The sequence below is a fragment of the Bombus terrestris genome, chromosome 4, assembly GCF_910591885.1.
Source record: "Bombus terrestris chromosome 4, iyBomTerr1.2, whole genome shotgun sequence".
NCBI classification, from domain to species: Eukaryota; Metazoa; Arthropoda; class Insecta; order Hymenoptera; family Apidae; genus Bombus; species Bombus terrestris.
The window spans coordinates 11,042,286-11,068,834 of record NC_063272.1 but is presented as its reverse complement, the minus strand read 5'-3'; the positions used below and the strand labels follow the sequence as shown (position 1 = coordinate 11,068,834).

General features: G+C 36.9%; 2 protein-coding genes and 1 long non-coding RNA gene across 4 annotated transcripts in view; 1 reads left to right on the top strand and 2 right to left on the bottom strand.

Moving 5' to 3' along the window:
• The window catches only part of LOC100646408 (protein timeless homolog), a 248,731-nt gene that overhangs the window by 41,792 nt on the left and 180,390 nt on the right, over positions 1-26,549 (top strand). The window lies entirely within an intron of this gene.
• LOC125385052 lies at positions 5,571-8,473 on the bottom strand. Its single transcript, XR_007223994.1, has 2 exons — positions 6,085-8,473; positions 5,571-6,005 (listed from the first exon to the last, which is right to left on the bottom strand). It is a non-coding gene; the product is annotated as an uncharacterized LOC125385052 (long non-coding RNA).
• Positions 11,967-16,827, bottom strand: LOC105665676 (chaoptin). Its single transcript, XM_020862712.2, has one exon. It carries the CDS (start codon positions 16,548-16,550, stop codon positions 13,797-13,799), a length of 2,754 nt encoding a protein of 917 aa, XP_020718371.1. The 5' UTR covers positions 16,551-16,827; the 3' UTR covers positions 11,967-13,796.

The following is a 26,549-nucleotide window of genomic DNA, read 5'->3' as shown; positions in this document are numbered from 1 at the left end:
CTAGTTGATCAAATCAACTAAATAATTCCCGTCGTCATTTTCAAAGACTTTTTAAAATAATTTTTAAAAAATCGACGGTGTACACTTATAATTATAAATTATTTGAAAATAAAGCATAACAATAAAGAAATAATTTATTTTCGATTAATTCTATGTAATTAAATGAGAAAGCTAATTTGCTAAAAAGAATGTAAACTATTTCATGAAATCAGATAACAAATGATTTCGGACACATGGCCAGACGGAAGCATAGTTCGCGTGACAGTAAATCTGTGGTTAGCTGAATCACCGTTGCTGGCCGTGGTTGCTGTTTGAATCGCTGGTATGTGCGGCATCGTAGAAATGGCTGGTAACTTGTTTCATGCTTTGCTTTTTATGCAAATACGCTGACGCTAGCGCATTAACAAGGCATTGAACAGTTTCGTTTACCTGATTTAATTAATGGATACATTCTCAAATTAATTTAGCACGCGTTTGACTGTTGGTTTCGTTTGAACAATTAATTTTTTCTTTAAATCATACCTACTCCAAAGCATTTTTCATTTATATAACTTTTAGCTGCATTGTTTCAAGCATCGCAGATAATTCAATTATTATATCTTTGTAAGTACGTCTCTGTTGAATTTATTTAATTTTTAATGAGAATACTGTTTGTTTGTTCTTTTGTTTAATTGCAAGCAGTTTGATTTCGTTATTAATTCAAATTATTTCCATCCATAGCGGTGTAAATATATCAGAAAAGGAAATATTTCCTTTTAAAGAAATAGAAGTGAAATTGTATATCGCTTAGTAGTTTCTATAATATTTACCAATTTTGTTAAAATCGTGTAATTCAAATTCATGTAGTGAAGCATTAATAAATTAATTAAAACTATATTATTTTTTATAACGCCATGTGTTGAAAACTATACATATCTGTTCATACATTCATGTTCTTTTGATCTTACTCGCTTGTCGTTATTACTCGCTTGATACATTATTGGATTTTATCAATGTATTATTATTATATTACAAATATTCATGTAAATTTATATCTTTATATATGCTTATAATATTTTATATATGCTTTTGCTTATTATATGCCTTGTGTGCATTTCTGCATTTTCAAATTTTTCATAAATGCATACACATCCGCACTATAAGTATCATATTGAAATTTCGTGGATAACTATAAAAATGAAAAGTTGTAAGATTATAGATGAAGGCAAATGCCTGTAATCAATTATAACTCTTCTCTCTCGTAAATAAACAAAAACGCGATCGAACAGGGTTAAAGTTAAAAATATGTACATATAAAAAGGGTGGTAGTTTCGAAATTCCGAAATTGATTCAGTAAAGTCACTTGGAAATTTATAAATACCAGAAAATAATTCATCAAAGCATTGTACAATTTCGTTAGGTATTTGCATAGAAAGTGCGCCTGCATGTATCAAATAAAATCTCCAGAGCGCACCGTATTCCATCATAACGTGACGTAATAACGGTAACATCGGTGGCGCCGTTGCAATTTCCCGGTTGATTCGTATGATCGATCGAGTTCTGATTTCTTACCTCCTTCAGAACGATTTGAAAGTTGCTTCTCTATTTTCATCTCTCATTACGCGCCGGCTCATGGATTAAACGGTCGTGTATTATCAGAATGAAGCAGCAGGCATTGCCGATGCATTCGCAAATGGCACGAATCTCTGGTATTCTTTTTAATGCGAGCTTCGCTCTCGCGGAATGATTCTCCAGCTCATATTCGATCAATTTCCCAGGCATTGGTTAATGCCGGGTTCTCGGTGTCGGTGTTCCTGTATAATCTGGATCGATCTTCGGAGTTTCCGCAGGAAGAGAGGAAGAGCCACGCGGCACCAGCGGCGGTAGAATGTCACGAACGATCAGAATTTTACGGGGCCATCGGTTTCAATTATTGCAGCGGTCAGGTAGTCATGGCCGTTTCACATGAACTCATCCAAACCACTGCTGTGCACCAGCTATTGCTTCGTGTTTTCAATAATTCGAAATGTTGATCGGTGGTCGGTTAGCGAGACTCACGGCCCAGAGGTAAAATATACACTCGCGTAAATAATAAAGTCAATTAGCGGGCATGATTATTTTTCAGAGCTTGTCGCTTACGGGCGTCAATCATTTATGAAAAGGGGACGCGGGGATGTAAACGTTGTCGGTCGACAGCAGATTTTCACCGTTCCATATTCACGAAGGAAGAATTTACATTTACCTGTCAGGCAAACGTGTTACACGCGATTTCGCTTTGACGGGCGAACAGCGACACGGATTCTGATAAATGCGGACACTTAATCACCGAAATGTGCAAATAGTGCGGCGAGGAAACGATCGTGTCGGATGGAACGTTACGAGAAGAGGGGATTGTCGTGTTGTTATTTGTATGGTTAAGAAACGAACAGGGAGATTAGCGTTAAAAGGACAACTTTTATTAAGCCGTCAGGAAACTGTCTCGCGTATTATTCGCGTATATAAGTAAATAAATTACGAGAAAGGTAAATCATGAATGAGTACAGAAAGAAATAGATATATATATATAGAGATATATATATTTTCTTACAAAAATTCTTAGTAACATTTTATGACAAAATGCTTGTATATACCTGTATAGGGATAAACGGCCTGACGAATATAAATATAATTTTGAAGCTAACTATTTATCGTAAATCGATTTATCTTATCTATTTTACTTAAGTTTAACGATTGGATAAATTTGATTAAAAAATATTGAGACTGTAAATGTATAGAGTAGAAGAACATAAGTAAATCTATACTTTGTCGAGACTGATTTTAGAAATATTAATTTCTCACGAAATGCGAGTTTTAATTGCGATTTTCTGTCTTTTGTATAAAACCGATGTAGTAGAACATTAAACAAATCCTACTATGGAGATCGTATAATTCCACGTAGAATGTAGAATTGCTATGTAAAATTTCATCCAATCGATCAAGCAGTTTTTACAATATTTCTAGTACCATTGTTTGAAAATGTTGTTCCTAAAAAAAAAAAGAAAAAAAGCACACACACACATTTAAAGATTCCAACTACAACTCATATACATACTTTGTTATTTTAGCTTTGCGATTTTTGTGATTTTTGTAGCAATATTCTACATTCATATAGAAACATTAAATAAACAAATTTTCTTGTTTCATCCATACGCATATGATTCATTAATGACAAAAATTTAGAAAGTAGTAAATAGTCAGTAGAACATATATGAAATAGCTGAAACATTTACAAAGCTGTTAAAGTTCGCATAAGTATGTTTACTGTTTACGCATAATTATTATTTAATTACAATTAAATCATAAGTAGGTTATCGATAATTCTTCCTTTCTTGTTGCTTGAAGAACGACTGCAATTCACAATCACACTTCTTGTTATGGTAGTATCTACGAGCATTGACATTAAACTGTTGGGAAGCAATCTCCGGGTTATAAAGAATTTTATGCTCACAGATCTAGTAAAACGAGTAAAGTTCCAATGTTACGCGTTACGAATTTCTTAAACGAGTTACGGTGGAATCCGTACCATTCTTGGTGGATTCTTTCTTTCTTTTGCAGTCAGCATGATTATCTTATTTCAAAGACACTTATTCACGAGTTTTCTGAACAAGGTGCTCACTTGTGAAAATATTTTTATATAAAATCTATGTCATCCATTGTGAAGATTTTCTTACAATTGCTAGGTATTGACCACTTTTTATTAGATGATGGTGCAGTTGTTTGCCACTTTGTCATTACGTAATTTGTAGTCACCTTTGAAATCATTTAAAATATCCAATGCCGAGTAGGGATGTTACTGATCACTTTTATTCGTTGTACGAGGAAATTAGATGATTCTGTTATTTCCTGACGTCATTCTAAAATTATAAAATATTCAAAAATTTTTTCACCGAGACACTGTATTGCTTAGAACTCTTCAATCAATATTATTCTCTTCGTTCGTTTTATGAACTCGTTCTTAAAGTAATTACGTTCTATCTTTTTCAAAGACATAGTTTTCCTTGGTTCGAACGTGGCTTTCGGACTTTTTTCTTCATGAATGTAATAATAGCTTGGCTAAATTGCTACGAATTAGTAAAAGTGTCAGATTCGTTTAAACCCAACATTAACAATCACGTAAAATTTTCGAAATTGTATTAAAATCATATTATATTATCTTATTCATTCAACAGTATCTCTAAACGAGCAGAAATAAAATTATTTAAATATTTCATCCGAGAAAATACAACTTACTCGTACATTTCATCGTAAGATGTACTAGTGTGAGTGCGGTGAACTGCCAGATACACAGAAGCATAATTATAAATTTCCATCGAGTTTTGGATTTAGCTTTGGATTAATACTGCAAAAATTGATTGGATATAACGGACAATTATATGGCGTTTCTCACGTTTTAACCATTTCTATGTTTATCTTTCAGTTTAAATATATCCTCCAATTATATACCATCATAATATCTCTAGAATTTTGCTATCCGGTACAGTTTCATGATTAAAAACTGCGTCGCATATTTCTTGGACACGCGTAGCGATGCAAAAATGGAGGTATTATAACGTGCTCTCCACGTTATACGTTTCACTAATTTTTTCCCCTACTGAGAGCTCTACATATAGGTTTAATGAACATTTAATTGCGACAGCACTTTGTTCCACTCCTTTTCTCTCGCGTGACATATTCGCGATCTGCTAGTTCATACGTTGCTCTTTTCCCCCCTTTCTATCTTTACTGCTAATTGCTTAAATGTATGTTAGTCTCGTAATGTAATTGTTTAGGCGGGTTATTCGTGTATTACTTAGGAAGACGTTGCGCTATTTGTTTGCTTGCTTCTAAAATTGTAAACAGCGTATTGGCTTAATTTGAAAGGATTCTTGGATTACGCGATTATACTTGCTATGTGATCTTTAGCGGTAGTAAAAGGGGATTACACTTTATTTAAATATTTAACAATTAAAGGCAACAGTCAGTGGAACAATGGGAAATAAGAATTAGAAATTGTTTGCCAATGCTGTTCACTATCTGCGAGATAGCGTTATCGGAACTAATGGGATAATATGGTCCAAGTTAACTTTGAGAAAAGCTGTTACATTGTCATAATTCTTCTTCACCATTGAAATCATTGATTACGGAATAAATCGGTCTAAATTCGTGTTATAGAAGTAAATGCACTTATATTTTAAAGATCGTGCTTAAATTAGCTTTCTTTCAAGTTTTAATAGATTATAAAATATATTATATTACTGTGGTCATTATCAGTCTCGTTTGAAATATGCAAATAAATGTCACGATATATGTAAACCTAGATTTTTTAAATTCGTTTCTTTTAGCCACGATTATATATTATATGCCCAATTTCATTGTTAGTTTTTTATTATAGAAAATTTAACTATTGTCATTTATTAACAGATGAAGCGTTAAGAAGTTGAAAGAGAAACTTGTTTTGAAAGGTTTAAATGATCGACAGTACGACACTATTAATTTTTCTACTAAAAGGTTTGTCTATATTTTGGAGCTTAATATATATAAAAGTAGTTTTACCAATAAGTTAAATTTAAATAAACGTTTAAAGTACTTTATTGCTTCTCTTAAAATTCTATTACACTAAAGGCAAATACATGTTATATATATATGATGATATATGTATATATGGATGATACGAAAGCACTGTTTCTAATATAAAATGAAACCGTTTCAAGTAGACCCGACATTTTAGCTTTTTATATACAGTGAGTCCAAGCGAAAAAGACAAACGGTAGAATATCAGTAAAACGTTACAGAATGTCAAGAAGAATATTTAAACTTCAGTATAATGGTTACGTAAAAATTTTCATTCGCGTTTTATTAATACAAAGAATATAAAAGTAAAGTAATTATTAGGTCATTTGTTAAAAAAATGTTCGCCTCGCTTATTTAAAGACACTATCACATTTTATTTCATTTAGTATTTTACGTTATAAACGCTCCAATACATATGTCTGGCAGTGTAATGTAATCTGCAAATTATAAACATTTTTAAATAATAAAAATTCCTTCGTTGACTTAGAAACTAATTGTCTAAAGTAGCATACTAACCATAGATGTCATAATAAGAAGCGGAGTCTTTTCGCCTTTTCAGCGTTTGTGTGATTCCTCGCGTAGACAGCATTCGATAAATCAGTTTCCTCATGATATATCTGAAACTGAATTTCCGCACGAAGCGGGAAAACGATTCGATAACTTCGCGTGTTAGACGTGTTTGATTATAAGTTTAATCGGATGCGAGCAGGCCAGATTTTTCGCACGTCGGATCGCATCCGGCTCAAAGGGAAATAAAAAGGCTGTGGCGAGCTCCTGAGGCTGGTTGGAGAGCGAGCCAGGGTTACCAGGGACGGTTTGCGGATACTGGAGATAAAATGAAGAGGATCTCTTACCTCTTCGCCGTTGTGTAAACCTAGTTCACCTTGGTCCCGGTGTCCATGGTAGAGGCTCCGACGTCTGCGTTGAGGACCGTATCATGGAGACTATTTCCCGATCAATGTCAGGCCAAACTTACGTTCCTCCTGAGTCCTTGTAACATCAACGGTCAACGATGTTTTCATTTCAGGGGAAAGCGTCAACAGAGCTGATTTCGTAGCGTGTCCCGCAGTAATCGATCGAGATTAAGTATGATAGCCAACGAAACTCAGTTATGGATAGTCCGGTTTTTCGAGCTTATCAAGTGAAGAGCTGGTGCACTGAGAATGGTCGGGTTTTGTTTCGTTGATAATTGCTTAGCTGATATTCCTACTTGATAAATTTATTAGAAATTTATATTTCCTTTCGTGAATTAAGATACTTGTTGAAGTAAGCTATTTAAATTCGTATAGCTATTTAAGTTTAAATTTGTAAATAGTATAGAAAATTTCAGATCGTATCCAAACTTTATATTGTTCAATAGTATAAAGTGGAATTGTTTGTAAATTCGTGTGGAAATTGTCTTTGATAGGAAGCATCAAATTTATATTATACAGGTGAAATATATTTTCAATTAAAAATTCCCTTTTTAATTCAGATGCGTAAAATTTTATACGTATTATAATAAGATCCATATGTTATATTCGACATGTAATAATAATGATATTTCAAATTTCCAAATATTGTTTAAATATTCACACGTGATTTAATTGGATAGACTCTTTGAACTATATTCATATTACAACAAAATTATTAATATTCACCTCTCTATACGTACTTTCTTTACCCTATTAAATATCGAATGAAATAGCACTTCTTTACAACTTTCAACACTTCTTCACTTGAATAAATTTAAACTACACATTCTCCAACTTTTGTATGAGGATATACATATCCATTATCTGCTAAAAATCACCTGTTCCTCGCAGATATGATTGAATGTACACTGATATCTAACTCATCAACCTCGCTCAGGTCCAGTAATTACACTAATGAACGTCTACCATGATCTGTTTACGAATAGGATTTTATTCAGTTGTTTTCGAGAGGGAATCAATAATTCTGACAATGATGGACGTAAAGCGTAATAGTACCAGTAATACAGTATCGATGATGTTCCTATCTCATACTTTCCAAATTGCACGTCTGATTACGAACGTTGTTGACCTGTTTGTTACAGACTTTTTCTCTGTACATAACTGAGAAATCAAATAGCCGCGTCCTTACAGCTAGCAAGAAGGATTAATTGAGGTATCGTGGATAATTAGTTTGGGTCGGGTTTCGTATTTAACTTCGCTGATATAGGAAACGTTTGACTCGACGACGAGGAAATAGTTAGCTCATTAAAGAAGAGGGAGGAGTGAGAAAAGCAGCGCAAGGCTGAGAGAAAGCGATGGAACGGGTGCCATTTACTTCATTATACGCTTTCTGTAAAATTATGCCGTTTAAAGAGTCCGTTTTATCATTCAACGTGCACATCTGACAAATTATTGCTTACTGAATAAGATTTATTAAATTCTTCCAGACTGTGAAGCGTTTGCACACGATTTCACGAAAGTTAAAGTTTTCGTAAATCTTTAATATTTTTTCATATTTGTCGTATGTGAAATTATAATGGCCACAGTTTGTCTTAATGTTTTTTTGTTTTATTTGTATCTTATCGTCCAATTCGTCGCTGTTCTCTTATTCATTTACCCGTGGATGATATTCTTTCGTTTGTTAGTTTCTATCATGATGCGATCTACTTGATCTAATTATGTCAAGATTAAAATGTAAATTACGATGTTCCGTGAATTATGTTTTCATAAAACTTTAAGCTACGTTTCAAAACGTTAAACGTCTAGTATATCTCTGTATCTCATACTTCGGCATCTATATTCGCGCGCTTATTCGGTTCTTTTTACCAATAAGATAAAATCGATCTGTCTCATAACTAATTTAATTCCAGTCTATTCTCTGTATAAAGATTTTTTATAGTATATATCCTCGACTTGCATACTATATGTACTTTGTTACCTCGGCTTCCTCAACTTAAATTGCCATTTAACTATCTCACTAACAGGGATTGGTATAACGTGATTTACAAAGGCATTCCGCGTGTTTGCAACGACTAAATTGACTTGCCTGGCGTGATATTAGAACGAACTAAAGGAGCAGTTGCGGAGGGGACGGCTGGGAATGCAGATAAGTTGAGGAACTGAATTCTGTTTTTCATCGATGAAGTCAATATTACGAAATAGCAGTGGCGTCTGGGTAAACCGGAATCGAACGCAAGCCAGGGGTAGGGATAACGAACTTCTGCAAGATGTTACTGAATTTGCCAGTTCCGTAGCCCGGGGTGAGCCGCTATACGGTGATTAAATTTCCTAGTTGCACTGCTGCGAAGGGTTATTCCATAGGAAATTTAAACAACGGCTTTAAGGAACGGTTTCTCGTTCGCTTCCTCTCCCCCTCTTCTCTTACGCAACGGATCGCTAGGTTCCGTGCCGGCTGCTTTTCCGGCCCTCCTAAATATCGTTTTTCCCCTGTTGCGGTCTCGTTACCATGTTCCAGGAAATTCAGCCGCAGGCTACGAGACTGGGAAACGTTCGCTGCGAATTATTCATGTAGTAACATTTACGTTGCTTCAAAGTCTCGTGATTTTGTATCCCCGGACACGCTCCATGTTTCTTCCTCCATCTTTTCCTTTAATGTTCACCCGGTGACGTTATCTGATTCTTTGACGGGGGAGGTAAGCATGTTTTCTGGTTATTGCTTTTGTCTGCGGAGCCGCGAACAACCCGATTAACGTTCGTTGCAGAACGGAACTTCTCAGCCTCCGGGATGAAATTACTGAGATTAAGACAGAGAAAATTAAACTTTTCCGCCACCCCCTCTTTCGCTTTGCCGTGCTTTTCTCTCTAATTTCTTGCAAATCGAAATTTATGGGTGCGAACCTTGCGGTGGAATGGCAGTACGCTGAATTGAAAATATTCAGCATCCTACCACGTATTTCCATGTCGACGTCGTTGCTACACATTTCTCCTCGTGAGTGACACTTACGAGTTAATGAGGAAAACGAACGACAGGAACCCGTGTCTACCAACCTTTATCCTGTTTTTCGGTTTTGTTATAGACGCGGAATAAATAAAATTCTGATTATTCTGTCATTTTTGTCGTAACGTTAACTTTTTTTTTTGTTATTGTAATAGTTGCCGGCATGGTATTAGTTTTACGTGTCATTTAACTTAATGAACGCGGTACATCATATAGGGCGAGCATGAACTCGCGAGGGGTCAATAATTGAATTACCGAAAATTGCTTTAATGTAAAGGTGAAAATAAAATTTGTAAATTAAATTTTGCGCCGGGATAACGTCGAAACGGTTTTCATTTTAATTGTATGATAATACAGTTTGTAAAATGGATTTCTGCAGCGAACGCAGTTAAAGCAAAAAGAGGTAACTGTTGTTGCAAAGGGTAGCGCGTATTCATGGAAAATAATGGGGGATTTTTAAGCGGATAAAAGATTTTTAATGAACTGATTTTTAACGAAAATATCAACAAAATATTATAATGTTTCCTAACCAGAAACTTTATCACACAACTGTGAATATTAATATCATATCCAAAAAATATAATAAAAACTAACAAAAATAACAATTTAAACATATCGCGATACAGCAAATACTATTATGGGAATGGTTGCATGCTAAACCATTAGCTTATCATTTTAAATGCACGGATTCCTATGGTTTCCGTCAGATTACTTTTCTAGAAAAGAAGCCAACGCAAAACGCGCGGCGGCAGATGCAGAAAATCTGTTTGCCCGATAACTGGCTGAAAGCGTGAAATCCTTGTATCTCGAATCGAAGCGGATACCGCTGTATCTTGAAAGGCACAGATTTTCCCGACAGCTGTCGATCTTTTTTCTCAACAGTTCCTAACTTCTTTTCTTTCTCCATCTCCTTAATTTGCTGGAGGATATAGAATTTTTTGACGACGTTGTCGTGTAACAGGATTAGTCCGTTGCGGCGATTAACATGCTAATGAGCTCGATGGTTTTCGTCTGGTGATGGAACTCATTCTCGTGGACGAATAATAAATTGCACGTTTCGCAGACTCATTTTTAAGGAGCAGCTAATTGTGTTGTTTCCTAGAGCGAAATTAATTGTGCTTTTATACCGATACCGCTTCCGGGGTCTGATATATTTCAACTATTTGTTTACTGGTGCGATACGTTCATTTGTAAGGAAATGTCATATTGTAAATCAAGATTAGTATGTATCTCTTCAATTTATATTTTTATCAGAAAGTATGGTATATTTCAACTCTGATTTGTGTACTTTTCTAATATGCCTGTGTATAACAAAGTATATTGTAAATCATGATTTGTTTCGTTAATTTAAAAATGTTATTTTGAATAATTGTATCTTTATTGAAAATATGTTTAACTAAAGATGTGTAAATACGTACACCGCTTTCATAAGCATTAGAAAACTAATAAAAATGCGATAAAGTTGAAATTATTCTCATCTCATTTGAAACCTAAGTTTAGGATAGGTAGAGATCATAGAATGTTAAATGAATGAAGAATTCATGCATTTAATATCATACTAAAGATCTTATTTCCACGTTCTAAATAAATATACAATACATAATTAGAAATAAATCTAAAAATAATCTCGGTCATTATTTTAATCAATTCTGGCGTTTATATTATTATTTTTTTTTTATTATATTTGTTACTATTTGGTTCTAGATCTTTTTTCAAATTTTTCTATGACGTTTAAGTTTACTTAAACCAAAATGTATCTTACTATTTATGAAGAGAGATGTATTTAAATGTACATAATTATGCATTGGAATTATTAAGATGATTGTATTAACAAAATTGATTAATAATGCCCACGAGGTAATTAGTAAGAAAACAATAACAAATTACAGTACAATTAACAAAAATTTTTGAAGTTTTCATATTTAACTGAAATTTCGTGATAGTATTAAAATGTACCAACAAAAATCAATAAGTCTGGCTAGCATGCAATTATCTTTATGCTAGAGATAAATTAGAAAATATTTAAAGTCAGATGCGTAGAACGGTATGAATTTACGTGCTTCGCAAAGCGAAGCAAAGATGTTCCATATTGTCAGGCATTGTAATATAATTTCTGACATCAGAATAAAAATACATCGAATATTGAGATTTACTTGATGGGAACAAAACATTAGCTTGACAACGAGAAGAAGTAAAATAGGATATTAGTAAGAATGAACTTACCTGCATTTTGTAGTCATTACTTTTGAAGAAAATTATCTTTCTTAAAAGAGACGCCAATCTGCATACGTATTCTTTTTCGAAATTAAAGCAATAAATGTAAAATACACTTAATTATATCCATAAATTCTATTGATCCCTAATGATATACCAAAAATAGCTGTATATTAATATAGATAAATAAAGCTAAGACTAATGATTGAATGTTCAACGTTTGGTAGAACAAAAAGATGATCGGTGAAAGGCGATCAAAAGAATCGAAAAAATTGCATCTTTGTACATCGGTTTATTATCATAGCGGTACTTTGACACTGGTTATTTTAAGAAAGATAATGTCTAACCTCTTCGTTATTTCTTATCTGCTCTCTTCCACTCTTATCCTTTGTTTTTTTCTGTTTGTTAAGGAGTCTTGGCAACTGGCCAAGCCAGAATTAAGTTCGGAAGCTACGTTTCTGTACACTCGGTGTGGCCGCTGTTGAGAGCGGTTTCCACCTCGCGATCATTTCTCTCTCAAGCTCTCTCTCTCTCTCTCTCTCTCTCTCTCTCATGCTCTCTCACTCTTTCGTTCTTCTTCTCTTTTCCATTCTTACTCTCTAGCTCTTCGCTCATTTCTCGCATACTTTCTCACACCCTCTCCTTCACTACTTCTTCGCGCACCTTTTTTTCTCATTCGATCTCGCAGCGTTCGATAAAAGTTCTTCCGGCCAGCAATCGCTCTCCGCTTCCCGTCTCGCACTGTCATTCAAACGTACAATTCGCCACCGCGAATTTCACGCCAGCACGTTTCCTGTGTCCCATCAATTTCTTTTCTCCGTCTTCTCTTTCGCTGTCACTCTCTTTCTCTCTCTCTCTCGCGCGCGCTCGCTCCCTCTGTCTTCGTCGCTCTCTCTCTCTCTCTCTCTCTTCCTCTCTCTCTCAAGTCTTCTTCCCATTTCTCGCCCTTTCTCACCACATTTTCCTCGTACGTAGCCTAGCCGCACTTCTACCGAGTCACGGAAGCGTCCTAAACGTACGGTGAAAAGTCCAATCCAGAAACGCGGCACGTTACAATTATTATTGTCACTGTGTGCTATTTAACGTTCCGATCGCCTGAGGTTGATGCAGCGCATCGATTTTTAATTATTGCCACCTGCGGTTTCGCTTTGTCTTTGTCTGCATTTCATCGTCTCGCACCAGGATGAGGTTTCTCGCGAAATACCAAAAGAAAGGGTACTACATCGAGTACCGATTTCAAGCCGTTTCCTGGTCACGAACGTGTTCGGTTCGATACGGTCCTCTTAAGCAAGCAGTCTTTGTTTTAATGAATTCCTCGATGAATCACTGATTTTTCGAAATTTTACTGAGTTTCGACTACTTCTCGAGTTTATCGTTCGCTCGAGATTCGCATCGAGAGATGTTCCGCAGAATCCGTGGGATTTCGGCCAACAGTTTCCTTCGCTGAACTTTCTCGTATGTCCGGTATTTCCCGACGGACAAAGCCGAATCTGGTGGTTATGCGGGAACTACTTCAGCTTTCTCCTGGAGAAGGTGATCTGTTTGAGCTTTGTACATCTTAGTCGGAACTGTTCAGCGTTCATCCGCTCACCTTAAACGAGCGTTGTACAGTTGTATACTGCTGCGTTCTCCAGTGACTCGTTGCCAGAAAGGAACATTGGCTGACTGGGAAATTATCTCTTTCGTGATAAACCGTTATCTAAATAATGAATTTGAAATTGTTTTGATTCCGTCGTGTAAAAGTTTCTCTACTCAATTCACCTCTTATTCAGTTCTTAAAGTTATCGAGTTATTATCACTTGGCCCTTGGTTCTTCACGTGAAGAACGTCAATCGGAGATCAAACGTCGGCGTTCGATCTTCTAGACGCGTGACTGGTTGCCTGCTAATCGTCGGGAATCTCGTTCGAGTTTCAGCAAATAGAAGGAAACTAACAGGAAGATGAAAAATAGATTACTTTAGCATACTCCTGTAGTGCACGTCCGTTAGTCGTGTTCTCGGTAGTCACTGAGATAATATTGACAAAATTTCAACACGTTTCTCGTAATCCTCGGCGTCTAGTTGCTTATCTCTGTTGAACAATCGAGCATATTCAGACTCTGGTCACCAAAGTTCGGTGGTCGGAGTGAGCGTGTGCACTTCGATGTTTTCGTGACGATGATACCTATCCCTTCGGCGTACAGTGGCTCGTCGCGACAACACTACAGTGAGCGCAGCTGCGGCACCGAGGGCTGCACCAGCCAGCACCAACATTCCCGGATGAGCACCAGCGGATAAAGCCTCGGAAACTCTCGCGTCGGAATCAGTCGCTCGATTATTCAATTCCTCTGCTATCGTATTTGAATCAGGAGTATTCCCTAGTACCAACTTCTCTTTTGTCAGATTGTTTAGCCTCTTCGAGTATTTCTCGGCCGTCTTCTTTTCTCCTACTTCCTCCTTTAGCGACGCAAGTTTAGATAGCTTCAAGGAGGTGATCTTACTCGACGATACGCTAAGTTTACTCGGTCTCTTGCTTTTCTGCCTCTTGCCGTCTATACGATTATCGATAGTTCCTGGATCCGATTCGCTCTCCATCCTAATAATTGACGGTTTGTCTTCGTTCGTTCTCCGATACGGCAGTCCGGCGACGTCCATAATTGAATTTTTAATCTCCGCCGAAGTCTGATCGATTTCGATAACTTTCTTGCTCGAGTTTCGCTCCTTCTGTTCCGTCGTTGATGTTGTCATGTTTCGAAACGACGTAGGTGCTTCGTAATAACGCGTTTCGTTACTCGGCAACGTTGGAACAGGTTTCGTTTTGTAATTTGTCGAGTTCTCGGTGGAGTTATGAGAACCGACTATTCCGTGACTCGAGTTTCTATAGGTTGACTGCTTGGTGTCATTAACGGTAATAGATTCGTCGTGAGAACCGACATCGGTAACGTTGGAAGACGCGTTTAGGTTATTAAAATGAGATATACGTCCGATCGGAGACAGAATCGATAATATGGAAGCGGTGGGTGTTATGGTTGGTACGGTTGTAGGAAGAGGGCTCGGCGGTGATGGCAATTCGTATAGGAGTGATCCTGACATTTCCCGTGGAGTATCGCATTGACCCGGTTGAACACCTTTATTTAGTTGTTCGTGCTGCCGCAACCATTCACCCAGCCAATACAGATCTTCGGTGCAATCCCAATGGTTTGCGCTTAAGTTGAGAATACGCAATTGAGGTAGCATGTAAGGTAGATCGAATCTAAGACTGGTGATGTTAGTTCGAGACAAGTCCAATTGGACCAAGCTCTTGCAAGCCGACAGCGCGGCGTCATCCGCTAAAAGCTGTCTGGCCAGAACAGGACTCCTCGATACGTCGAGGAATACGAGCCTTTCGGGCGTAGGTACTGGAAACGCCATATCACTTTGTTCCTCTTGCTTTTGTTCGAGGGAAGTTAATCCTGACATACGAAGCTTGGCGAGGTTACTTGGTCCACTTAGTGTATTAGCCGGTAACGTTTTAATGGGATTATCTGATAGATCAAGTTCTTCGAGTACCGGTAATTGACCGAGCGCTCCCACCTCAATCGCGTTAATATCGTTATCATTTAACGTCAAGGATTTTAGATTGTATAGTCCCTGTAGATCGTCGATTTTCAAAGTTGTTATCCTATTTCGTTGAAGCTTCAAATTTGTAAGACTGTTCGGTAAACTGGCCGGGATCTTAACGAGAACGTTACCAGAAATATCCAATTCTTCGAGAACCTCTAAACGTCCGAGAGCGTCGTTTTCGATGTCTATCAATCGATTCTCCGAGATATCTAATATCCGTAAAAGAGGGTAACTGTCGAGGTCACCGCCACGAATCGTGGTTAACTTGTTACCGGCTAGTCTGAGCGCTCTGACGGATCTCGTTAGCGCAGCTGGAACTCTTGCCAAACCTGTACGAGACGCATCCACAGTTTCCAAGCGTCTGCCAGTACCCAACAGCAGAGAGACATCTCTTTCTTTAAGAGGATTCTCCGAGAGTTTTAGTATCGATAATCCCGGAAGCGGTTGCAAAGTTCCAGAAGCCGCCCGCGCTAAACCGTTCCTCGAAACGTCGAGCTCCCTTAGTCTGTCGAGGCTCTCGAACCACCTGGCACCCAAAACTTGTAGTTGATTTCCACTGAGATCCAACTTTTGCAACGAATAGAGTGGCGTCAACGCACTATCTGGCAAATCCGCCAGCCTGTTGTCCGATAGATCGAGGTACTCCAACCGATCCAATCCTTGAAACGCATCCTCGTGCACGGTGGATATCGCGTTTCTACGCAAACTCAACCTCACCAATCCCGCAAGCGTCCTAAAAGCTCCGACACTCACGTCTGTCAGCGAGTTGTCAGACAAGTCGAAACGCGTCAGCTCGCTCATATTCGTCACACGGCTTACTAGCACATCGTTCAACCGTGCCAGATTGTTGCATGATAGGTTCAATGCTCTGACGCGTTCGAAGCCGTGCCACGACACGTTCAAGAACACCAACGAACAGTTCGTCACGGATACGTCGTCGAGGTAGGGAAGAATCGTCGAGTTGCCGGTATCCGACTCGTCGAACGTACCGTTTGCATCGAATTCGTTCAACGTACCGATCACTTCGAAATCGTTCAACGAATCGCTCACTTCCAGTTCGTCGAAGAAACCGATCACTTCGTATTCGTCGGCACCGTCTATCGCGAAGCTTCTCGTTTTAATCGGCAATTCCGATAATCCAGGCGCACGTCCACGACACTTCACATTTACAAAAGCCGGTAGGTCCCTTTCGGCAGCACTCTGATGACACTCGCATAAATCTGGACACGCGGAACTGCTCGCCATCAAGGCGAGCAGCATCAACGGAAGCCACATCGCTTCCAATTCGGCGTTTTCACATCTCGATCGGCCGATTAATCCTCGAATTACTCGTGGAGATGACGATGAGAAAACGAGGTGATTGAGTTGCGAGCGAGCATAGGCACGTCCGGTAGCTCATCGACGGGAAATTTGACGTGCGACACGTCGTGGACCGAAGGTGATAGATGCCGCCAAAACTTACGCGTATACACGAATGCCAGAGCGCGAGTAGACTATCAGCCGCGTCAGACGTGATGTCCATACGAAGGACTGACAAACACTGCGGCGCCCGACTCGTAGCTGCACCCGCCTCTCTCCTCCTCGTCCTCTATCCTCTTCTACCCCTTTCCGTTTCTCTTTCTCTCCCTTCGGCCTCCAAGCCGGCTGTGTGCCGCCACCTACAACCCTCCACCCTTCTATCGTTTCCTCTCTCTGCCTCTCGCACAGCTTTTTCTCCCTTTCTCCGTTTCTCCCACCTATTCCTATGCACGTTCTATAGATATATACATCTACTACCACCGGCACTCGTCGCTTTTGCTCTCGAACTCGATAAGGGGCGCGAGCGCGCTTGCGTCCTCTGACAGGGTACTGACGAGCAGAGCCGGTATCCTGCGATTTCACCAACTACCACCGTTGACGACCGGCTGCTTGTCTGACTGACTGACTGACTGACTCGGCTCGACTTTCTTTAACTCGATTCGCCTGCTGGGATTTCCAAGACGCATAGCCAAACTATTCACCGCTTCCGCGATATTCGCCGTAAAGAAACGAAACGACTCCTCTTCCTTGATGCCCATATTTTCACCCATCAACCCGTGCTCCATTTACAAGATCGAACAGGTAAATACGAATGACGTGGACATCGATTAAAATTGCTGCCGTTAGTCGAACTTGGATATTCTTCGATCAACGATCGCTTAAAACGACAGGTAAAAATCATCGAGTCGAGTATGAATCTCGATTGAAACATGAATCTTTACGAGGAGATTATTTTGTTCGTTCGTTTTCCCGTAGACGTTCTCGCATGCGTTATCGTTACATGTACGTCGAGGTTTCTTTTATTCATTTATTAACGGCATATAAATTCTCGTCAGCAAATAGCACGTGAGAGAATCGTAACAATTTCTTCAAGCAGTCATCCTGTAGCAGCCACATATATAGAAAGTGCAACTAGAACTTTAGCAGCTTTGTGAACTGCTAGCCGTTGGCTTTCTTAAATTCGATTCGCGTGCTGGGATTACAAAGGAGCTGAGGTGCAGTTCGCACGAAATAAGGTGAGAGGTCAGCTACTTTCCCAGCATGCACGCTTTCTATCTTGTTAAAGTATTTCGGCCGATACGATTATTTTAGGCGAAACTGTCTGTAACGCGTTACAAAGCATTTTATCCCAAGTTCTATTTCTTTAAATCGATATTAAGATAACGATTATAACTACGAATAAAAGAAAATGCGTATAAGAATATTACTGTCAATGATCGAATTAAATAACTATCGTTTTTAAACAGTGGATTAATATCATCGGAATACAATTTGATTAATTCATATGAAAATTTTGTAGTGCAACGAACGGAATAATTAAACCCGGTTTACCTAAGGAGGTATGCTCAGTGAGAATTTCGAATCGTTTGTATAGTCAAAATTTAAACCACTTAAGCTCGATCCGTACGCCTAAGAAGCCATTGTTTTCGCTTTGCTGATATAATCCTACTTAGACGAGAATGATTGAATAGAGTACTTGGAACGAAAGGACAAGGAGATTTACTGTCAACTAATTTCATATTCTCTGACATGTTGTCACTTTCAGTACTCCCTATGCATGTCAGTTAATTATTTTCTTGCTGAATTAAAATATATATTGAAATGTTGTTAAAAATAACAAGTTGATGACAAATCCGTTGTTCTCTATTATGTTTTTCAAAAAGCTTGCCATTTATTCTTACAATATGAATAGGATATGTCAAAAATATATAACTTCTCCCCATAGTAAATTTTATAAATTATTTTAATGGCTCAGTTTGTGCATTTAACCATTAAGAGTTGGTCGAATTTTTTTGGCGAAATTCTATAATTTTGATCTAAAAATACGACACAATAGTATATTCAAAATATATTTGCATTTTAGTCGGCGGCTACCCGTAAGGTGGTCATTTACTATTATTCAAAAATATCATTGCCGACACATTGAAAATTTTGGTGCGAAACAAATTCCGCACGACTGTACTTATCATACTGCACATCATACTTATAAATTTCTGCTGCTAATTTTAATTGTATAATGTTTTAAGATTTTTGATATTTAAATGTGTGCGAAATGCTACATTACAATTTCCAGTCGAAAGCTTCAAAATTCGTACAAATTCAAAATTCAAAATAAATGATAGAAACTGTGGACTTTGAACGAATGAATACTCGTCCTGTGACGTCACTATTGGCTTGAGAATGCGATTTTTTTTAGTCATTAACTCCTAGGCACTCCTAATGTGACCAAAGCAAATTCATAGGAAATAGTTTTACATTCTAACATTGACTTGAAAAAATACATATTATGTACAATGGCGAGCATTGTATATCAAACTTTTCAGCATTAAGATAACTATAGCGTTTGTTATCAAACTTGTTTGAGCACGGTTGCTTGCTCTCAGATTTCTCTGAGAAATCACTTTGTACCTGTGAATTCGCTGCTTTCAGTAATGTCTTCAAACTGGTTTGTGATAATATTTCTATCTATTCAATTCAAGGACTAGTCGAATTGAGTCATATGGCTACAGAATGCTTTGATGAAACTTGCAGCAGGAAGCCCACTCTTAATCTTGTTGTTTCCTTTTAGCCATTTTCAATTCTATAACGACAAAATTGTATTTCTGTAACGTTAAACTCAAGGTTGAAGAAAATATGAAAACATTCTTATTAGTACACAAGATTCTTCGTCACAGTTTCATGTTAAATAGCATCTTGTAACATCACAAATCCTTTTTGTTTGTCAAAATGAAAATAAAATTAAAATATTAAAATACAAGGGAGATCAAGTATAGGAAATAATTCAAAAAATTATAATACTTAGGAGAAATTCTGCTTGCTGGTATGCACATAGCAATAAGTACTAATAAATACTTTATCATTAAGCATACGTCACAAACAAATATTTTGTTAATAATAAGAACTTTTAAGTAATTCCAAGTAATTTCTTCGCATCTGAGATAACATATCGGAATAAAGGAAAAATGAAACAAGAATTGGCGAGAAGAAACTGCTAATAGTACGGTCTGGTGATCGTATCGTACTTTAATTTTACTCTTTTGCCAAAAGACGTGTCATATTCTCTTTAATGCAACTGCCTGGACGTAAATGGTCGGAAACCACGTTTCTAACAAGTCCAACACATATGTATATGTATATTTCGTACATAAAGACTGTACAGATATCCTTAGGTATCCATACATGAGCGCAACGCGCCAGCAAGCAGAATTTCGACTACCATAAATTAGTTTCTCCGCGTCTCTAATCTCCTGGGAATTACTGTTCTACTTGCCGGACTTGTGGGGCCGATCGAACGTGATCTTGGAGTGGTTCCAGTACTCCTGATATTTCTGTTCGATTGGAGCAAACGATCACCAACGAAGTTAGCGTCGGTCATGGTTAAATACTTGAGCCAGTGGACTTAAAAGGTGGATTTTCTTGGTTCAAGCCTTGGTTGGTGAACCGTTTTACTCGCGACTTCAACCGTGGATATCGGTGTCAAGAAATCGGTGTTCAAAATTAAACGCTTATCAATCTATCAAAGCCACAAATACACAGGGGTTGACGAAAGTATTCCAATACTCGTAAACATCCTTCACGAATGTATTATTTGTGTGATACGAAATATTCTAAAATTTCGTTAGCGTTATTGCGAGATTCTATTATCGCGATTATTAGATATATCGGATATTAATATCTGAAACAAATCTGAGAAAAAAATATATGTATATAAATTTACAAGATATTTAGTATGAAAATATATTTTGTAAAAATCAAAATCAATTAGAAGAATATTTAAATATTATCCATTACAATAATGGGCCTCAATATTCAGTGGAAGCATACATATTTAATATTTCTGATATAAAATGACTATTCATGCTGTATGTTAATTTTCTATTAAATATATGTTTGCAACAAATATCTTGTTATTTTGTATATACATTTTCTGATTGGTTTCACATTTTATCAGTACTATCACGACGATCGTGTTTCATTAGAGTTTCAATAAAAATGTTCTACATGCGCATAGCATAACACTTATAATCAAAGTTTTCCATGGTAAATGTACAAATTTTTAAATGAACCAGTGTATGGTGCTGATTGAAAGAAGGCTCTAGCTTGATTAAACATCAGTTTCATTCGTGAATTTATTGCTTGGAGATTTTCCATCGAGAAACCTATCTCTCGTGAAATATTTCCAAACATTTGCGATGAAACTTCGCTTATAGATGCATCTGTATGACGGATTCCTTCGTTTCCCCCATGCAGCCAATATCCCAACGTTTACGATGCGTTTGGAAGCCTAGATTTATGGATTTCGCAGACTTAAGACGGTTCAGTTAACGACAATGCTTGTCTTGATAGCTCATTTCATAGATGTTCCTGAGAGGTTTAGTTACGGGTAATAGGAGAAACTTATAAACATATACCATTTGCAGTGGTTAAGTATTCAAATATTCGGCACAGAAAACTTTTATGAATATATATTATCTGCGTAAATATGGAACTTTTTGAAATGTGGATCTTAATGAAGTGTCATATTGAAAAAATTTAGGATCGATCTGAAAATGTATAGAATAGAATTCACAAAACATTTATTGCAAAGCAAGATTTAGTAGAAAAGCTAGTATTTATATTACAGTATTGTATACTATATTATTACATACTGTTGGATGACTGTTTGGATTTTTAAATATATTTATTAGAAATGAATTAATGATGAGATTGTAAAGTAATTATACTCACAGATATTATACTCACATTATACTCACAGATACGATACAAATCCTATAACTAAATATGTCGAGTACATATACTTTTACTGTCGTCAGCAACAGATGTAATACTTTATACAGCATGAGTTTTTAGTTACAACTTTAAATCGTCGTATTATTGGAGAATTGTGAATTAGCCGTCTGTGTGTTTGTTTATTTCTTCGTTAAGTGTAGTTGAGTAAAATATATATCGATATTTCAGAACACAGGCTAACTCATTGAGAAAATATGTTACTACCTTAATAAGTGTAGCTGTCCAATGGAAACGTGCCAAGAGCAACGAAACGTTGTTTATCTGAAGTTTCCGCTTCCGCTATAATGCTTATTTTCTTTCCCCCTAATATTCTTTAAAGAATTTGATTTCAGGCAATAAAAAAAAAAGGACGAGGTTATGTTAGTTGTTGTTAACTTTGTACATTAATTGTGGACGCATACTTGAGTTTCTCGGTTTAAATGGTAAAAAACCTACTTTAGTAGACTTGGAACCAAAAAAAAAGAAGTTAAATATTAGACACGTATGTGTTTCGAATAGAGTTCGGTGCACTGTTAAGATGAGTATTGCATTAACACATCATTGGCTGCTAAGAGTTAATGTATTTAAATGCTGAATAATATTAAAACGACTGAGATTTTGAAATATTGCTATATCTAAATATATTTGTATCGATAGTAACATTAACAACAACAAGTCTAAAATTAAAGCTATTCCATTTGTTAGAATTTTGATTATGCATCCATTATAAAGATAATTAATTGAGGAATATACTCGATATATATACATTATAACTGTTGCACGTCCTGCGTGATTACGTTCCACGTTTAATTTGCATAATTCAATTACTTGACCTGATGTATCCTTGTGTACCTATAATTTTGCTAATTCGAATCCGAATTGAAGTTGTCTAAAAATACATTTCTATACAGAAACAGATTCAATACATATGTATAATAACAAAGTTGGCATGGAATTCGGAAAACAGAGCGTAGTATTATTCCTTTTTCTTCGCTTTCCTAGTTTGCATTTATGGGATGCCATTGCGTTTGAAAAGCTCTTCAGCCTCACTTCCATGATAGCAGCCGAATATGCTGGAAAACACAAGGTATCAGAGTAGAATAACTGAATCAAGATTTATCCCGGTATTATCGGTCCGTTCGAAACAAACGATTCGATGACGAGCGCAAACGCTGACTTCAAACACATCCGTTCGATTAAGTGCTCTGTAAATTGACCTGAAAATCCACGTCACTTTAAAGCCGGCAGTTGCGAACGATGATTTAATCGCTCGAAATGGTCATACACTGGCATTTTTGATGCGACAATTTCACAATCACTTGAAACCCTTGGTCACCTGGTGTGTTGAGAAATGTTTGAAATGAATTCTGATACGACGAGTATGCTCCAGAAGGATCATTGTTTTTTCAATGCTTAAAGAAATCATTTGGCTGGTGTATTACTCTGCAGATACTCTCGTAATGGTCGCGTAGTTAAAAGAATTTCTGATATTTGAATATGGAAAAACGAAGTTGTACGAATTCAATAGAATTTCTATTACAATATTTTGTAAAGGTCGGTACGAGGAGTATAATAATATTTTTGAAAATTGTATTCGATTGAATTGTATTCGAATGAATTACGCTTTTCATTTGGGAAAATGAATAATGCTAGTAAATGATATATTATTGAAACGTATCGTAATAATAAAGCGATATTTTCATAATTATCACTATTTATTGTTGCCATTATTGAAAAATCTAATGAATAAAATAATTATTTATTGATGTGTTATTTGTTTTTACAAATTTTTATTTTCGAAACGAAGTTAGAGTCGCGGTTATTTGCATTTGATATCACATTTCTTTAAAAAAATATGTTTCGAACGTTTCAAATTTCAGTGTTTCAGATCGAAATTGGAAAGATTGGTAACTTTATACAGTAAGTATGCATTTTGTGATGAAATTAAATGCTGCTTTAAATGTATGTAACATATGATACGATAGTGTGCATACACTGTAGTTTGGTTCTAAATGTGGATTTTAATGAGCCCAAAAATTTCATAAAATATATCAAGGTATATAAAAAATGGCGAAGCCCTATCATTTTACTAAATTACACTTTAGTCTTGCCCTTATGATTCATAGAAAACAAAAAGTTCTAATTATTTTCAGTAATGTATTTCTACTTCTATTGTGTGGAATTCATGTTAATAATATGCAAGCGTATTTTAGGGTTGTAGATTGCAATTATTAATACGAATAATTTCAAAATTATTAGAAATGAAAGAAACATTCAATACAAAAATTACTTTATGTATAAAATGCAAATTAAAAATATCATTCGCAGAACAAGCGGTACATACTCTCATCTATCTGAAAAAGTTCAGTTCACAAGTTGAGTTCAGTAAACAAGCAACATATTAATATATACATGTAGATGTCTTAAGAATACATGTAAATAAATTGTCTTCGTCGATCAATTTGAACATAGTTGGTACAGCAAATCAAGAGTTAATCGCGAAATCAGTCGATATGTAATAAGAGGATTCTGTACCGAATTATACCTGTAGTAGTACTACCGGTCCAAAGTTCGTGGATAATTGGATTTTCACAAGTTTCTCTGACTAAATTCAGACTTGTTAGATTTCCAGCGCTCATAACGTAATAACGATGATAATTGCTTCAATTCTAAGAATTGCGTAATCATCATCAGCGGAAGGATATAATTGAACATAAGAAATCGTAGCAATAGTATGTAATAAAATTCTTTCGTTTCGAGGATATTTCGATTGTTATGATTCCGTAATTTCGAAGGTTGATCCTTCAAAGAGCTTCGAACTTCGAACAATTTGTTAGAACGTTCGATTTATTCTCATGCGATTGCTCGAAGACACTGTAGTCGTATCGTTGAAATTGCTCGGTTATTCCACAATTTTAATTCTCGTTATACGACGTTTCACGAGCGTACGTGAAATTTCGACATAAATTAACAGAAATTAGTAACAATTCACAGACTCGACGCTTTGGTCCGTGCAGCTCGTGGCCAATTAACCGAGGTTCATCAGACGCGGCACGGACGACGCAGCAGGAGCAAGCGAGTCGTCGCGCTGCGACTCTCAGTCGGCGAACAACTCCGTGCACGTTGGTCGGTCAGCGGGAGGCGGTATATAAAATTAACAATTTCGTCCGGACGAACTCGGAGTTTCGCGGTTCCGTTGTGCCCTCGGACGGAGGAAGGGAATCAGGGAATGCGAGATTTAGCCGAAGCCGTGTGCCGTTCGAGCGAGCGGACACAGACGAACGGAGAGAAAAAGAGAGCGGATTTCGGTAGTGTCGCTTGATAAGGGAAATCTTTCGAGGCTGCGGCACCGAGCGACGTGTAATTTCGCCGAAATAGAGGACGGAATCCTGGTGGGTACTGGCCGTACCGGTTACAAAGTTACTTTTACGATAGCGCCGACCGAATGTAAATGGGAACAGCGTCAGAAAGACTAAAGGAGAAAACCGGAACGACGGAAAGAGAGAGTGGTTGGTGTCGGGAAAAGGGTGAAACGAGGGAAAGAGTGAATGGAAACGTGCCACGAAAGGGTGAGAGGAAACGGGGAAATAGGAAGGAGAAGAATAGCTAGATAGGGAGTTTGAGGGTATAGGAGAGAGAGAGGAAAGAGAGAGAGAGAGAAAGAGAGAGAGAGAGAGAGAGAAAGAGGAAAGGAAGTGGTGGGTGGAAGTAAAGGGGGATGAGACTGTCGGAGTTTGTAATTGCAGCGGCTTTAACGCGCTGCTGATGGCCGATGGCACCCGGGACTGGGGTAATGGTCTGCACCAAATGTCTCTTCTTGCTAGGGAGTGGAGACGTCGAGGAAACCCGAAGAAACGAGGGAAACGGTATTCTAGAAGACACCGAGCAAGAGGGCCACGTAGATTCGCCGTCTTTCTCTCTTGCTACCAGCAACCTTCTCTCGGATCGTCTCTCCCTTCTCTGATGCCGCAGATGTCGACATCAACCGATATATTTCTTTGCTCTTCCTCCCACCTCGTCACCGTATCCACTATTCAACTCTTCGCTCTCATCCACCTCTGATCAGGATACAGGTCGATACGCGTGCAATGATGCTTCTAGTCGGGTAAATATTTAAACGAGGACAATGCTTCTGGTTGAAATCCATTGGCAAAGTTCAAATGATTCCGGATTTAGAACAATTTTACCTGATATTCCTTCGTTAGAAATTTACCGGATTAAGTAAAAAATAACGTGTTCCGTATTTTGTACGATATTCCCTGTATTTTCCCCATCTCTGCATTTTTCTATTTTCAACGAATTTTAATGATTTTCCATTGTTTGATTGCTGACCCCGTTTTGAGATACAGGAGAAGAGAAATGTTCGTTACGCGATTATCGACATACGCTTGCAGTTTTCGGATGTTCTCTTCAAGTATTTGAAAAATCGTCCTTTAAAAATAATGATTTTACGAATGTACGTTCTTAAAATCTTTTGCGCTTTTTATTTTTGTGAAAAATAGAAGTAAGTTTCAATGTTCATTGTAATTTCAATACCATAAAGAAAAGATTTCGATACTACCTATTTTATCTACAACACAATTTTCAATCCATAATTGTATTTGAAACACAGCACAATCATAAACGAAGTCTAAATGGAATTTACTTTCTGATTGAAGTATTTCCTACAGTGTTTACATACACTCTGGAGGATATCAAAAAATAAACTAATTTTATTTAATAATAAAAAAATATTTTATAATCCTTATCATCAGTTGAATAGTATTTAGCTGAAACGTCAATTATTATAAATATAATATTAATTCCAAATAGTAATTGTGTAACATGATGCAAACATGAAAAACCAATATTTATGATTTTAATAATAAAACAATTTCATCTAATGATATAAAATCGTTTTATAATCTTTATTATCATTTGAACAATATCTTGGAAGAAATGTCAGTCATTGAGCACACTACGAGTCACTTAACGTCCAAACATTTA

What these genes read in the sequence shown, in the direction of transcription:
- LOC105665676 (XM_020862712.2), bottom strand. Translation starts at nt 16,550, where the DNA reads ATGTGGCTTCCGTTGATGCTGCTCGCCTTGATGGCGAGCAGTTCCGCG.